General features: G+C 45.3%; 1 protein-coding gene across 1 annotated transcript; it reads right to left on the bottom strand.

Annotated features, from left to right (window-relative positions):
• Window positions 1-232: 232 nt before the first annotated feature.
• On the bottom strand, window positions 233-13,580 carry MTURN (maturin, neural progenitor differentiation regulator homolog). Its single transcript, XM_027733405.2, has 3 exons — window positions 13,384-13,580; window positions 7,469-7,591; window positions 233-1,229 (listed from the first exon to the last, which is right to left on the bottom strand). The coding sequence occupies exons 1-3, from the start codon at window positions 13,543-13,545 to the stop codon at window positions 1,119-1,121; spliced, it is 396 nt and encodes a 131-aa protein (XP_027589206.1). The 5' UTR covers window positions 13,546-13,580; the 3' UTR covers window positions 233-1,118.
• Window positions 13,581-13,809: the final 229 nt, after the last annotated feature.

The following is a 13,809-nucleotide window of genomic DNA, read 5'->3' on the forward strand; positions in this document are numbered from 1 at the left end:
AGTGACAGGACTTGAGGAAACGGCAGGAAGCTGAGTTGGGGGAGCTTTAGGTTAGATATCAGGAAAAGGTTTTTCACTCAGAGGGTAGTTGAGCACTAGAACAGGCTCCCAATGGAAGTGGTCACAGCACCAAGCCTGCCTGAGCTCAAGAAGCATTTGGACAACACTCTCAGGCACACGGTGTGATTGTTGGGGTCTTCTGTGCAGGGCCAGGAGTTGGACTTGATGATCCTTATGGGTCTCTTCAAACTCAGTATATTTTATGATTCTAATTCACGATGCCACGAGGTTTGAGTAATAATTTGGCAGTGTATCAAAACCAGCGAAGCTTAAAGTTGGTTGTCATGCAGAAGTGAGATAGGCAATGGCTATTTTTTACTTCATTTGTAAGAAAGCAGCACTTGCCTTTGGATCACATGGTGTTTTGAGTACCAGGGCTGACAATAATGTGTGCTGCTGATACACATTACTCCCAGTTATTAATTCAGCACTTGTAAACTCAGGTGTCAGTAAAACAACATTAATATGTCTGACACCCCCTGGATTTCCCACTTCCCATTATTTTTGTTAAGCCTTCACATGCACTTCTGCAGCACCAACCACTATTAAACTACTGTTTTTAAGGAGAAGTTTCTCCAAGTTTGGTACTTTTTCAAAAACTATAGCTGTTGAACTAAATAGAAGAGCGCAGGTTGTGTGGTGTTTGCTCTCTGCGCTGGTTTCCTTGGAAAGGTCACCGGTGAGGACTCGGCACTCTCACCACACGTTTCCTACATTCTCAGTACTCTACATTCACGTCAGCGAATGCTACTCTCGAGCACAAATCGAAGAGACAAGTCAGCAACAAAACTACTTCTAGACTGATAGCGGCAGAATGCTACCAAGACAACTCCATAGAAAACCCACTGAAGCAGGAGCAAAATTCAGGTCACTTCTTAGCAAAGCTCATCACAAATTATTATTATTATTATTTTTTTTTTTAAAACCATTTTTTGTGAAACTTTTATCTTGGCAGCCAGATATCCCCTTGTGATGTGCTAATTCGAACAGGCTAACGTGGGACCACCTGACCCCACCTGGTACCAAAGGCTTCCGAATTATTTTAGCTTCTCAGAAAATCACTGCTGACTGACACCCATCTGTTGGTGATCAGCTTCTGGTTCCTCTTCTTCCACATCTGCGTTATATTCTTCAAATGCATCATCATCAACATCTGGAAGCCCAAGTAACTACAAAGAAGAGAAAATACTGTGTAACAGTGAATTACCCACTCATGCAGCTTTACTGCAAATCTTCACACAAATCCTACATGCCACTTCTTGAAAACCTTAAACCCTGGAATAACAGTATTGCATAATGATCTTGGCTCTCTTTCTCTCCCTCCTGGGACAGAGAAAGAGTTGAAAATGCATCCTCACACCAAATTAAGTGCTCAGAGACCGGAAGATAAATAAAACCAAAACAAAGCACTTGCAAAAAGCTTCACATTCTTCCCTGAGGTTGCATTATGAATTGTTGAGTGTTTAAGACTTGGCAGTGGTTTAACTTCAGAAAGAATCATGATAATACTGTAGCAGTAGTTATCTTGGTTTAAGATTGTTTTTTAGCAACACTATAAAAGCCAAAGAAGAAAGCATCCTCATGTAGAAACGGCTAGTATGGAGTAGGAAAGGACTCCCTAAAAACCTTAAGAATCCAGCCTGCTAAATGCTTCTCTTGAACCCTTCACTCCAATACACCAGACAAAGCCTTGTACACTGGGTGAAGCCCTTGTAGTGAGAAATACTGTGTATTCCACTCAAAACTGTCTGAGCCCCTTTAAACTTCTGCAAATTAGATCTGGGCTTGTGAGGAACTGCAAGCCCGTCTTCTTTGGACAATGTTTGGATGCCTCCACCTGATGGCTCCGATCACTGCAACGTGCCTTGTTCACTACAGGAAAAGGAGCAAACAGCCATGTTTGAACTTTTCTCCTCTCCTCCAAAAGGCTGCCAAGCCAACAGAAGTCAGGAAGAGAGATAAACCAAATAATACTCAAAACAACACATCTGTTGTGGAAATCTCATATTAGAATCCTACACTAACAACTATTAATAGCCACAAAGCAAAATCATATGCCAGGCATTACTGGGAATACCATGTATTTAGCTTGCAAGGGCTGGAAGATCAGCGCAGATGCATGAAAGACTCTGTTTGGAGAATGATGCAGCTGTTAGCTCTTGAAAGAGGTAAAGCCCATAAAAACTGGGAGGAGGGTGACACTCGCTAGGTGAGAGCACAAAAATGAGAAGGCTGAGACAAGGTAGATTTTCAGAGACCTAAACTAATTTAGTCTGTGATCAACATTCAAGATTATTCAGTGGACACAAATACAACGCACAGAATTAGCTTCTGAATGCAATGAAGCTTGTATTCCTCACTGTCACTGGGAGACAATCAGTTTTTTAGTTGCAGGGCTTCTTCAGCAGGGAAATGGAAGGAGAATTTTCTGATTAAATCCCCTCCTTTGTATTTTAAAAATACTTACAGCGAGACCCCAAACGGAAAATGTTCTTGTCTTCTGAGCAGAACAAAGTAAACTCCTAAACTCTTTCAAATCAAATGCTTAACTGAACGCGAAACTGCTTCGTTCATTTTCAGGATGCGGGGGTTTTGTTTTGTGTTGAAGCTAAAATTAAAACACTCAGTTTTCAAAAGGCAAAAGCAAGGGCTCTCTAGACTTTCTTATACACCAGTATTATTTTTTGCTAAACTGATCTGGTGGATTCAAATTAAATGTGAGTGTTGTACTCCTCTGTTTACACCACCTGGCAGAAAGCGTTTTGACCCTATTTTTTTTTCCCAGCTCTGGTTATAATTCCTCCTTGATTTGCAAGGAAATGAGGCATATGAGTTTTCATTTTATGGGATACTGCAAGACTTCCTCATGCAAACATGAGCATGGAAAACACAACATACACCACAAGAACCACAAAGACTTATACAGTCCCAAAGCATGGGAAACACATCCTGCTTTTCACACATCCCCTCTCTCTTTGCCCTTGGGAAACCCAGCTCTTCTTCCCCTGGAGCAGTGCAAATAAGAGTGATGCTGCAGATGTTGGTGGTTTTATGGAGGAAGGATGGGGATGGGATGAAGTGGGGTGGAGTGGAATGGGATAGGGTGGGGTGGGGTGGGATGGGATAGGATAGGATGGGACGGGATAGGATGGGAGGCTCCTCCAAGGAAGATGCAGTTTTATTCTCTCACGGACCCTTTATGACCTTCCAAGGCACCAAGGACCTTGACCATGCAGATCTCGCTTTTAGGGGCTGAATCCCGTCGCCTCCCATAGGACTATGGTCCCTCACTGCTGTTAACCCCTTACTGCTCTCTGGACTGCAGTGGCAAATCAGCCCACACCTTGACACCAAGGAGGGATGATCAGGGTCCAAAGTGCAGGGAGCTCTACAAACACCGGGTCAAAATGGAAGGAGGGCGTACAAAAGATAAGGACAAAATAAGATGGTGAAGATGGCCTGAGTTGGCTCTAGACTAACTCCGACCTTGTCTTCTTTCAAACACACTAGTTCCTGCTTCTAATCCATATCTGCTTCACATATTACATTATCAGCTATGTGGCAGACTTGAAAGGATTTAATTGGAGAGCAAAAATAAGGAGAAAAGAGGTAAAAGAGGAAAGGGGTGTAGAAACGGAGAGCTGATCCATCAGTAAAAGAGCCAAGGGGAACAAAACTGCCAGGTGGAGACCCGTGGAGAGGAGGAAGACAGGAGCATGGTGAGAAGGGAGGGAGGAAAGCAGGGAGAGAAGATAACAACCAGTGGCAGCACTGCCTGAACTACATCTATTTATTCCTGCTGGCCAAACTACCCATCTGGAGGTAAAGGAGAGGTCACCAGGATATGTATGAATTCAGTGAATATGGGATAAATGGCTTTTACACTGCAGATTCCCTAGTTCAGATGTAGGCTTTTTCAGGCTGAAGAGGAGCATGCTGTGCGACACCCGGAATTTGCCGCTGAATTGTACAACTCACACCTTGGTTCTCTGCAAACGTTGCTGGTTCATGTGATGTCCCTCAGGCATTTCTTATATTTGTCTTTCTTAACTCTTCCCAAGTGCCCTGATTTTATACAAATAATCTAGTAGTTATTAAGTCACAGAGGCAGAGTGACATTGCCTCCTACCAAAAGCTGATGCACAGGCAGACTGATAAATTAACCAAATACAAGACTGAGCTTTAGCGGTCCATGTGATGCTACACTAGAGACAACACAGTTCTGCTGAATCCCTGTGGAAAGGGCTTAGTCTCCAGGCAGATATGCTTACAAGCACTAGCATGGGCACCTCTGGCACCTGAGTGTGGCACCTCTGGCACCTGAGTGTGGCACCTCTGGCACCAGAGAGACAAGGGCATTGGAGGAGTGGGATGCTCTGAGGCAAGTAACAGTATTTGAGCCCAGTGCTGTTGATTGATACCATGTACCTGCATGGTGTCTGGCACTTTTGGATGTTCCCTGAATAAGTGGATAATAAGGCAAATCAGAGTTTTGTGGAAACTGATCCAGGAAGGCATTAATGGGCAAAGACAACATCCCCCCACCAACTTCAGTAAAGAAAAAGCTTGACCTTGCCTACAGCAGGATTTAGAGGTGTGGTTTAGCTGTTGCAGGTTAACCAACACTTTTTAAAAGCCTTGTCTAATGAAATATCTTGCTCTGGCACTGTAACATTAGGGAGAGATGCCTGAGAGCAGTGAGGGATGGTGAGCAGCCCCAGAACACCCTCATTGCCTTCTGTGCCCAGGGAAGAGTAGTAAGCAGAGGGAAATCTGTCTCTCATTGAGACAGATGCCAACTGCTGGGCATCCCTGTTCTTACTGTCTCTGAAACACAGGGCCCTGTGCAGCAGCAGCCAGTCCCTTCCTACCCCACAGCCTCAGGGTAAGCTTGTGAAGTCATAGCTGGTCTGTCACTGTGAATGTGCAGAGCAGAGCTGAGCTCAGTTACTGGACAAATATTGGTCTTGGACCCCTCAGTTATGGGAGGGCAGATGCTCATGCTGTGCATAAGGGCATGGAAAGATGCAGATGCACTGTCACTATTTTCTTCTAAGTATTTCCCTTCAAAAGACTCCAACAAAGAATTTCAGAACTGTCTAATAATCTTGTATGTCTGTTGGGAATACTGAAATGGAGAAGACTTTCAAAAGGTGCTTAGCAAGCACATGCCGAAAACCTAGTCCCCCTCCTCCCAGACTGATAGCCAGGACCACCAGATACTTCAGTCTGACCTTCAGCAGTTTTTACCTAAACTGACATTTTTCAAACTGAAGTTTTCCAGACTGGTCTCTGACAGCAGATTTGCTTGGGACAGTGAAGAAGAAATGCCCTGCAAATGCACTGTTGCCTTAAAGCCGACAGCAAGGTGGTTTCATTAGCGAAAGGGGTCCAGCAGAAAAATGACGTGGGACAGCATGAAGCGATGCCAAGGAAATAATTTCCCAGTACTGAAGAAAAGTGATTTTGTTCTGGAAAAGGCCTGAGGGCACAAAATAACTGTTTCCATACATCTATGGTAACACCACACAGTTTTAAAAATCTTTCCTACCATGTATGTGCTATTTTTAATAATTAAAATAAGGGAAAAATGTCAACACATTCCTTATTAGACTTATCTACATAAAACCATACCTCAAATCATAAAACGAGTTTTGTTATACAGATGGAAATCTCTCAGTACTAGGCCAAAGGAGAATCTGAGAAACTTACTCTTTGTGGTACATCCAAGAGAAAATGAAGAGGTACTTGATTACAGTCTGCAAGAGGTTTCTGGCAGTTGAGGACACCATTTTTGAGCAAACAAAAGCAAAATGAAATTCAACAGCTAGGAAGCAAAACTAGAAGAATGTAGATTGCAAACAAAAGAGACTTTCAGAGCACCATAACTAATAATGAGAAGAGAAAGTGCCCAGCAGTGTTGTATCCTTTAATTCACCCGAAGACTTTACATCAAGAGTGGGTGTCTTTGGAAAAGACACATTCCAGTTCAACCATGATTTATGTGCTTGGTTGTCAGAATCACGGGGTGAAATGTGATGTATTAATGAAGGGCCCAGGCTACATGAGCATAATAGTTCCTCCTGCTTTGAACCTTTTTATTTTGAAGAGCAGCTCAACTTGGTTTGACTGAATTTCTCAGTAACTTAACCTATGCAGAAATAAATGTGGTTTAAATGAAATAAGTAATCTGTACCAATTGAATTAAGTCCTCTTTAGTTAAACCAGTGGAAGTTTCTCATCAGAGACAGCTTCTCTGAGCAGGAGAAAACAACTATGAAGATCCAAGAGCCCAATACTGTTCTGGGAAACATATTTATATTTTTTTGTATGTTTTCACAATTACAAGCAGCTGTAGTGACAGATCAGATTTCCAGTCCTTTCTAAGAAAAGTATGCATCTGTTCTATTTATTTCCAGCCTCTCAAAGGATTCTTTAAAATTATGCTCTTTTATGTCACCCAGCTGTGGCGGTCTGCGGCAAATCATTGCAAGGGTGTAACACAGGGAGGGCCAGTGCTTTCATATCGGTGCTCCAGGCCCTCCCTTTTGCACTAAATACTTGGGATACATTTTCAGTCTTCTCAGTTAGTTAGGGAGAATGGCTCTGGCAATGAATCTCTGCTCTGCACCAAGTCTTAGCCAGCCCCAAGCATTCAAAAGGAGAGGCTGGGCAAAGGGAGGATTTGGCAAAAATGAAGGACAGGAGCCAGCCTAAGACACCTCACCCTAATGAAATCCAGGCTTTGACCCAAATCTTAGTGTTAAACAAGGACAGAGAAAGCTGAGCAGCAGCAAAACAGAAACACACATGCCCCCTCTCCACAAAACCCAGCTTCTGTTCCAACTTCTTCTCAAGCAGTGACCAAACTGGCGTTTGCAAATACCAAGGGGCAACCATCCTAAGAGCAAAATCTGGATCACTCGGGAGGAAAAAAAAGCCAACCATAAAATAAAACAAATCACTCTGAGGAGAAACCGTACTTCCAGCTTCCCAGAGGTCTACTCTTGCTACTCATATCCTTGCAAAACTCCCCAATTCCAGTGCCAGGAAACAACTCTGCCACAAAGTCCCGCAGCGCTGACTCGTGTCCCGTTCCTCGGAGTCAGCGCTGCATCAGCAGGATGCAAGTCCCTGCCCGCTGCCACTGGCTGACGCACCAGTTGGCCTCCCACCCCGGATGGGAATCTCATCCTCTCAAACACAGAGATGGAAATAAAAAGGCAGCTAACTTCCAAGAAACAATTTCCAGCAGCCTAACGGTAGTTTATGTATAACACTCATGTGCCCAGGCAGCTGACTGGAGGTATAAGTTCCTGGAGAAGAAAAAAACACCTTGCTCTATCCAGTGCTGCTCTATTAAGTCACAGGCAACAGTCAACGTTTAGAAGTAAAAAAAAGCACTTACAGGTCTGAAGGATTTGAAGACTTTTTCCAATATTTCATGGAGTGTCTTTTTCCCACAGGAGGAGATGTAATCCTGTGCGAGCTGCAGAAAAGGTAAGCAGTCTTCACTTTCGCTCCACACGTGCTGCAAGCCAACAGCAACACAAGAAAGTAAAGGCATTAACAGGAATTCACGCCAACCTTTCCATGTGATTTTATAAGGTCACATGTTGTAAACATCTGCCAAAGTACACCGAGCCTCCTGCAGTTCAAGACCCGCCCTGGGGACAGGCGCTGCAGGCTGTTTCAGAAGCCACACTTCTGAGAAGGAACCCGCATTTTATTAACACGATGCATCAGAAAGCAGGGAAATAGATCCAGAAGTGAAACTGCCTCATGACTGCACCAGCAATGAAGGGTATGCACACTTTGTGCATGCACATTTTACCCATAAAGGTGTTTTCATTTGACATCAGCCCTGCTCAGACCTGGAAGTCACATTGGGTTTTCTCCTCTTCTGCATCACCCACTGCAGTGAAGCCCTCAGGGAGACAAAGCATCTCTTTCTGTTCCTGGCGTTAGTGCAAATATGATGTGACCCCGGAGGTGGAACTTGATGTGTAATTCTCTTGACGATGCAGAAGAAAAGATGTAAAATACACCCGCAGTCTAGACACAGTGCCAAGGAGAGATGTTTGGGCACTCACAACATCCTGACAATTCAAGCCTCCCTCCCTGTTCTGAGGTTTACTCCTCTTACAACCTGATCATCTCTTCACAGGTAGGCACACTTAAACCCATTTCAGATCTTCCTCTCATCTTGCTCCTGCTTCGGAGATGCTGCTCCCCCAGCCTGACTCTGCGAAACCTCTCCCAAACTGATGTTTATTCTGCTGCTAGGAGGTTTTTCGTTTGAAACAGAGCTGGCAGGTGATGGTGGGAGTGCTCAGACAAGAAGGGCAGCACACAGCACACGCTAATGTATAACCTTTAAGACTTTCTTCTGGAAGATTTTTTGTATGGAACTGTCTTAGGCAGTCAGCTACACAGAGAAGCACGATACTGCCAAATTGGTTTGAGACTCTGGTACCTCTCTTTTTGCACAGCAGCTCTTTTCCCCAAAGTGCCGTGTAGCTTTTTACTCTGCTATAAACAGCAGGTTACACTTAAACAAGGAAAAAGGAGGGTCTCTCTGAAGCTTAACTAACATTCAGGGAAAGACTCAAAATGACAGATGTTTCAATCCCTAACATAAGGCTTGCACGTCACCTTCCCCTTCAGTGGTGAGTACCCGTCAGGGATGCAGTTTTACACTTAAAGAAAGAAAACAGTACTTAACATCATCTAAGCTGCACCTTTAAGATAAAAACTAGCTGCTTTGCTATGAACCTCACTTGACCTACATTTTCTTTGCTGCTTGTTGCATTTTACAAGCATAAACATAGTGAAATGTTTTGTTATGAAAACAACTCTGCATTACTGAGTAGGTTCTGCTCTTCCATATAACCAGAGTCATCTCTTAACCATTCTGGCAATAAAAATAAGTTCTTTGCAGTCTTGCCAGCTCTCAAATGCACATACCACAAGTCTCATGATACTTCATGCCATCTTAGAGTCATGGGCCTTGCAAACCTATAAATATACAACTAAATCTCAGCTTCTGTTTACAAAAAAAAAGGCAGAAAAAAAGCCTGCACTTTGTGATTTTTACGGTCTAAAAAGGCAGAAGGTACATGAAGTGAACTCAAATGAGCCCTCTATAAAATAACTAATGAACACTTTCAACTTAGAACATTTTAAGAACAGCCTCAAGATTTTGGAGCTCTGGCTCCTTACTTCAGGTTAGCAATAACTCTTTAGTTATTCCTAATCTTTTCATCGAACTTCAGAGCTGGATATTGCAGCTTGGCAATTCCTGGCTCGTACTAAACCTGTTGTAATTGTTTATATGTATAAAACGATTATGACTGCTGAGATCCTCATTCTTGTTTAAATTGTGGCTTCTTTCGACTACCAGAGCTATACACAGGAGCTTCTACATAAATAAAAATCAAGTCCCGCCCTTTAATGAATAATAGGTACTTCGTTCCCCAGGGAAAGGTAACTCCATGTTGTCCTACCATGTTTTTACAATCTCTTTTCAAGCTGTACCATGTTTTAGACTCCAGTGTGAATTTGTCAGCAGTATTGCAGAATAAGATGCATAAGGGGCAAACCTAAGGGAGTAACTCGATCACTGAATTTTTGAGGAGACTTTTTTGCATAGCATCATGAGGCAATAGCAAGTAAGGCTTCCAACAATCTCTCCATGTGCAGAAGATTTCAAATGTTGACTGTAGCAACAAATGCACTATGAAAGGTCTCACATGCCATTAGTGCACGCATCTCCTTCGGAAATGGTTTGATTTTATCTTTGCCCCCAAAAAACCTCAACCATAATAAATACCAGGGTTATAATGCCTATAGGTTATAATGCCTACAGCTCTCTGTGGAGGTTCAGTGCTGCAGCAAGGCAGTGCAGGAACTGTCTCAGCACTGACTCATGCGTCTCCAGAGGAACCTTCAAAAGGAATTTTGGTACCTCAAAATAAAAACAAATGTAATTTGAGGATTCAGCTCCTGCTTAAAAAGTTAAAGCAGTAATTAAGGCTACACATAAGGAGATGTTTTTCCTGGAAAACCTGATGCCTAAGGATCTCTTTGCAGTGGGAGAAGCAGTCTGCTGTCAAGCTGGTGGACCACAGTGCCCAGATGTGGCTGTTTAATTAAAAAAATATTAACCTCATCATCTGAGTATGTGTTTTCCAAGCTTGCCCAGTTTTGCTCACAGTTGCTTTGTGTCACTACAAAAGCACACAGACACTAATTTCCACCTCAAGTGACCTAGGATCATGGTTGAATTATTTAGCTCAGCATCTACACACTGCAGATAGCTGAGACAATTCATAGGGCTGCATCTGGAAGGGTTTGCTTTCCCTCACACTTTTAGATCACTCAGTGTTGCTGGACAACAAAGTCACTTCCTAGACCACCTTTTTCTAACCAGCCAACTCGTTGAGCATGGCAGCAAAACTTTTTCTGTGTGAGGATGATTCCATTTGCAGAAAATATTCAGACTCACTGGCTCTGTTCTAAAATATTTTACAGGAAATCTTGAATCAAAATGGCCTCATATTTTTATTTATTTTATCAGTTACTTTGAATATCAGTATATAAATAACATGGTGACAAAACAAATGACAGATGACAAGGAATAGCATCACAACCCTTACCCTCCTTGATTATGGCTACACAAGGCCAATTAATTTCTTGAGAACACCATAAGCCTCAGGAGCTAAATTATACATAGTTCAGCTATCTAAAATGCTGATTCAGAGAGTTTTAGTGTCCAAGTGGTACTGAAAACGTCAATAAGCGTCTACATGGGTTTCCTGCATCTCTACCATGTTAAAGACCTAGCTCAAATATAGCTTTTCAGGAAATTAAAAATATTTGATTGTTGTGATCTGGCATCTCTGATTTTATACAAAATTCAGAATTATTCTCCCCCAGATTGGATCTTGACAACCTTTCCATGTTTTTCTCCTCCTCCCTTATAAGTACATGAGGCTCATCATTTCCTCCTTACAAGTGGGTTATCACGGACTTCTCTGGCACCTCCTACATAGCTTTTTAAGTTGCATTATTATGAAATGAAGACATAAAAAAAGAGTACAAGAATACCAGGCACGAGATACTTATTAAATGTAAGGCTCCTTTATAGGAGTCACAGGGTGCAAAAAGGCTGTAAAGTGTGTCACTGTGAATTCTGTTTATATTTACTCACTTTCACACTCCATTGTGCCAAAGGAGCCATGCAACAAGGTTTAAAGTGCAAATTACAATCAGTCCCTTGGCTTTTATTAACTCTTCTTAAAATAAACTTTAGCCTGTAATCAGATGTAGAAAGGAAAGTTATCTTTTGGAAAACAAGGGGGAAAAAAAAGACTGCAAAAAAACCCAAGATAGCCAAGCTGGGACTAGAAATTAAGCCCTACTAGGAGCAGAAAACAGGATTCTGGAGAATCTGCTCATTAGTGGGTCATAATCACATTAAAGAGACACCATCAACAGGAAAAAAATTAAGAATGACACCTATTTGCCTGTTTTAAAAGTATTATCATTACAAAAAGTGCCTCAAGTACTAATGCTGAAAGAGACAGAAGACTGCTTCTAGTTTTCCACTGTTTATGTTCCACATAAGAGTTGGTCCTTCCGTTCAGGTTTACTACTGGTGGCTCTGGGCAGGGAGTCTTTCCCACAGGTACCCTGGAATGAAAATATTTGTCAAAAGAGGGGGAAATGTGACTGAAAATTCAAAAAAAAAAAAAAAAGGTCAGTGTTGGAAGCATGGGAATTGAGTCTGAAACTGCTTAAGATTTTTTTTTAAAGTTGACTAGACTTTGATTTGAAAGAGTTCACTCAATTACTGAGCAGTGTATAAAGAAACAAAACATGTCTAAGAAAAATAATGGGCTTTCTTTGCAATTTCCAATAGCATTAGTGTCCAATCATAGTTTTAGCCTAGTGCTGCACTGGATTTATCCCTGCTTAAGAGTCCATCAGGCATGGCCCTTTCTGGGCACAGGCATCTCTAGAGAGGAATGTGCACTGGGGTCTGACAGGCTCATAGGTGCTGGGAAGATGGATGTGCAGGGCTAGTCCCACAGAGGACTGAGAGACTCCACACCCTGAGATGCTCCACTGCTACAGCTGGAGATCTCATGTATCATCCCTGGACAGATGCATAACTAAACTCCAGATAACTTCTTTCATAATTCAGCATGACCATCTGCCCAACACAACAAATAAATATCCCGCTTGCTGGGATCTGTGGTCCAGGAGAAGTCACTTCACTGCTCTTTGTTTCCATGGACCCATCTGTCAAATGAGCTAACTCTGCACTTACCTGTTCAAAAGGGAATTAGCGAATATTTGTCAAGCAGGTGGAGGGAGAAGACTTGCTCCGGGAAGGGAAAGACCTACAACATTCCTACAATAATGATCTGTGCTAGGAGCTATTTTGTTAAAAAAAAAAAAAAAAGAAAAGAGTAAAATAAAACCCTTTCATTGAAGTTAACTCGCACTTGGCAGGTTACAAACCTCGTGTCGAGGTGCCGCTTTTCGGTGACTCTTCCTGCACTTCTGCTCACCACCGGGAGGGTCTGGACAAGGGGAAAAGCACCCCCCGACACCCTTCCCAAAGCCCAGTGCTGTGGTGCCGGTGCCTTTTCTGCACGAACTTGCCGCTGAAATCGGCGACGGGCGGGCGAGGAAGGGGCGCGGCGGCCGCGGCGGCACCTGCCCGGATTCCCCGGCCCCGGCGGGCCCGGGGGAGCGGCGGGGGGGGCGCGGCCCTCCTGTCATCCTGACTCCATTTTATCCCTGCCCATTCTCCATTTGCCGTGACAGTCCTGCCAGTCCGCCCGTCCCTGCGCCGTGCCCCAGCCCGGCATCCCGGGAGGATGGAGGCGCCGCGGGGGGAGCAGCAGCTGCAACCCCGCAGGGCGCGGGAGGCGGGGGGGCTCGCACCCCTCCTCCCCGCCCGCCCCGGGGCCCGCAGCCTCCCCGGGCCGGGGCGATGGGGATGAGGGGTGCGAGGGGGGTGCCCCTGCCCGCGGGGCCGCCCCCCACCGCCAGCAGACTCCATTTTGCAGACTGTGGGAGGATCCCCCCGGCCCCCGGCCCCGCCGCTCTCCATCACCGCATCCCTCCCTCCTGGGCTCGGCCCCGTCCTCCGCCCCCTCGGCGCTCCCCCTCCGGTGCTCCCCCCAAGCACCGGCGACCCGCACGGACGGAGCGTCCCAAAGAGGCGCAAGGGCTTCCCCACCCGCTCCCGCACCCACGCGGGGCACCCGCGCACGCCCGTGACCCCCGATCCCCTCCCGGGGCACTCACGAAATTGTCCCCGCAGGCGGCCTCCGGGCACAGCACGTAGAAGGAGACGCCGGGCTCGGCGTAGAAGTCCATGCGCCGCTCCGTTTCCTCGGCGGCGATGAGCTGGAAGGGCGTGCGGGCGCACCACCGCTCCGCCGCCTCCGCCAGCGCCTCGAAAGCCATCGCCGACCCCGCCGCCGCCGCCTCCCGCCGCCTCCCGCCCGCGTCCCCCGCACCGCCCGCGCCCCCCGCGCCTCGCACCGCCCCGCGCCCGCCCCCCGCACCGCCCCGCCCGCCCCCCGCACCGCACCGCGCGCCCCGCGCCCCGCTCCAGGCACCGGCCCCGCTGGAATTCGCTGCAGACAATTGACTCGACGCCTTCTGGCAACTTGGGGGCGGGGGGGGGGGGGGGGGGAGAAGGAAGAAAAAATCGACAAAAAAAAGCCT

The sequence above is a fragment of the Pipra filicauda genome, unplaced genomic scaffold (assembly GCF_003945595.2).
Source record: "Pipra filicauda isolate LSUMZ 115617 unplaced genomic scaffold, ASM394559v2 scaffold91_size2508729_pilon, whole genome shotgun sequence".
Lineage (NCBI taxonomy): Eukaryota > Metazoa > Chordata > Aves > Passeriformes > Pipridae > Pipra > Pipra filicauda.

Excerpts from the sequence above, each read along its gene's own strand:
- MTURN (XM_027733405.2), bottom strand. The coding sequence starts at position 13,545 with ATGGCTTTCGAGGCGCTGGCGGAGGCGGCGGAGCGGTGGTGCGCCCGC. Across the intron at positions 7,592-13,383 it reads CCGCCTGCGGGGACAATTTC|CACGTGTGGAGCGAAAGTGA; the intron begins GTGAGTGCCCCG and ends GTTGGCTTGCAG. Across the intron at positions 1,230-7,468 it reads TCTTCAAATCCTTCAGACCT|TTACTTGGGCTTCCAGATGT; the intron begins GTAAGTGCTTTT and ends TCTTCTTTGTAG.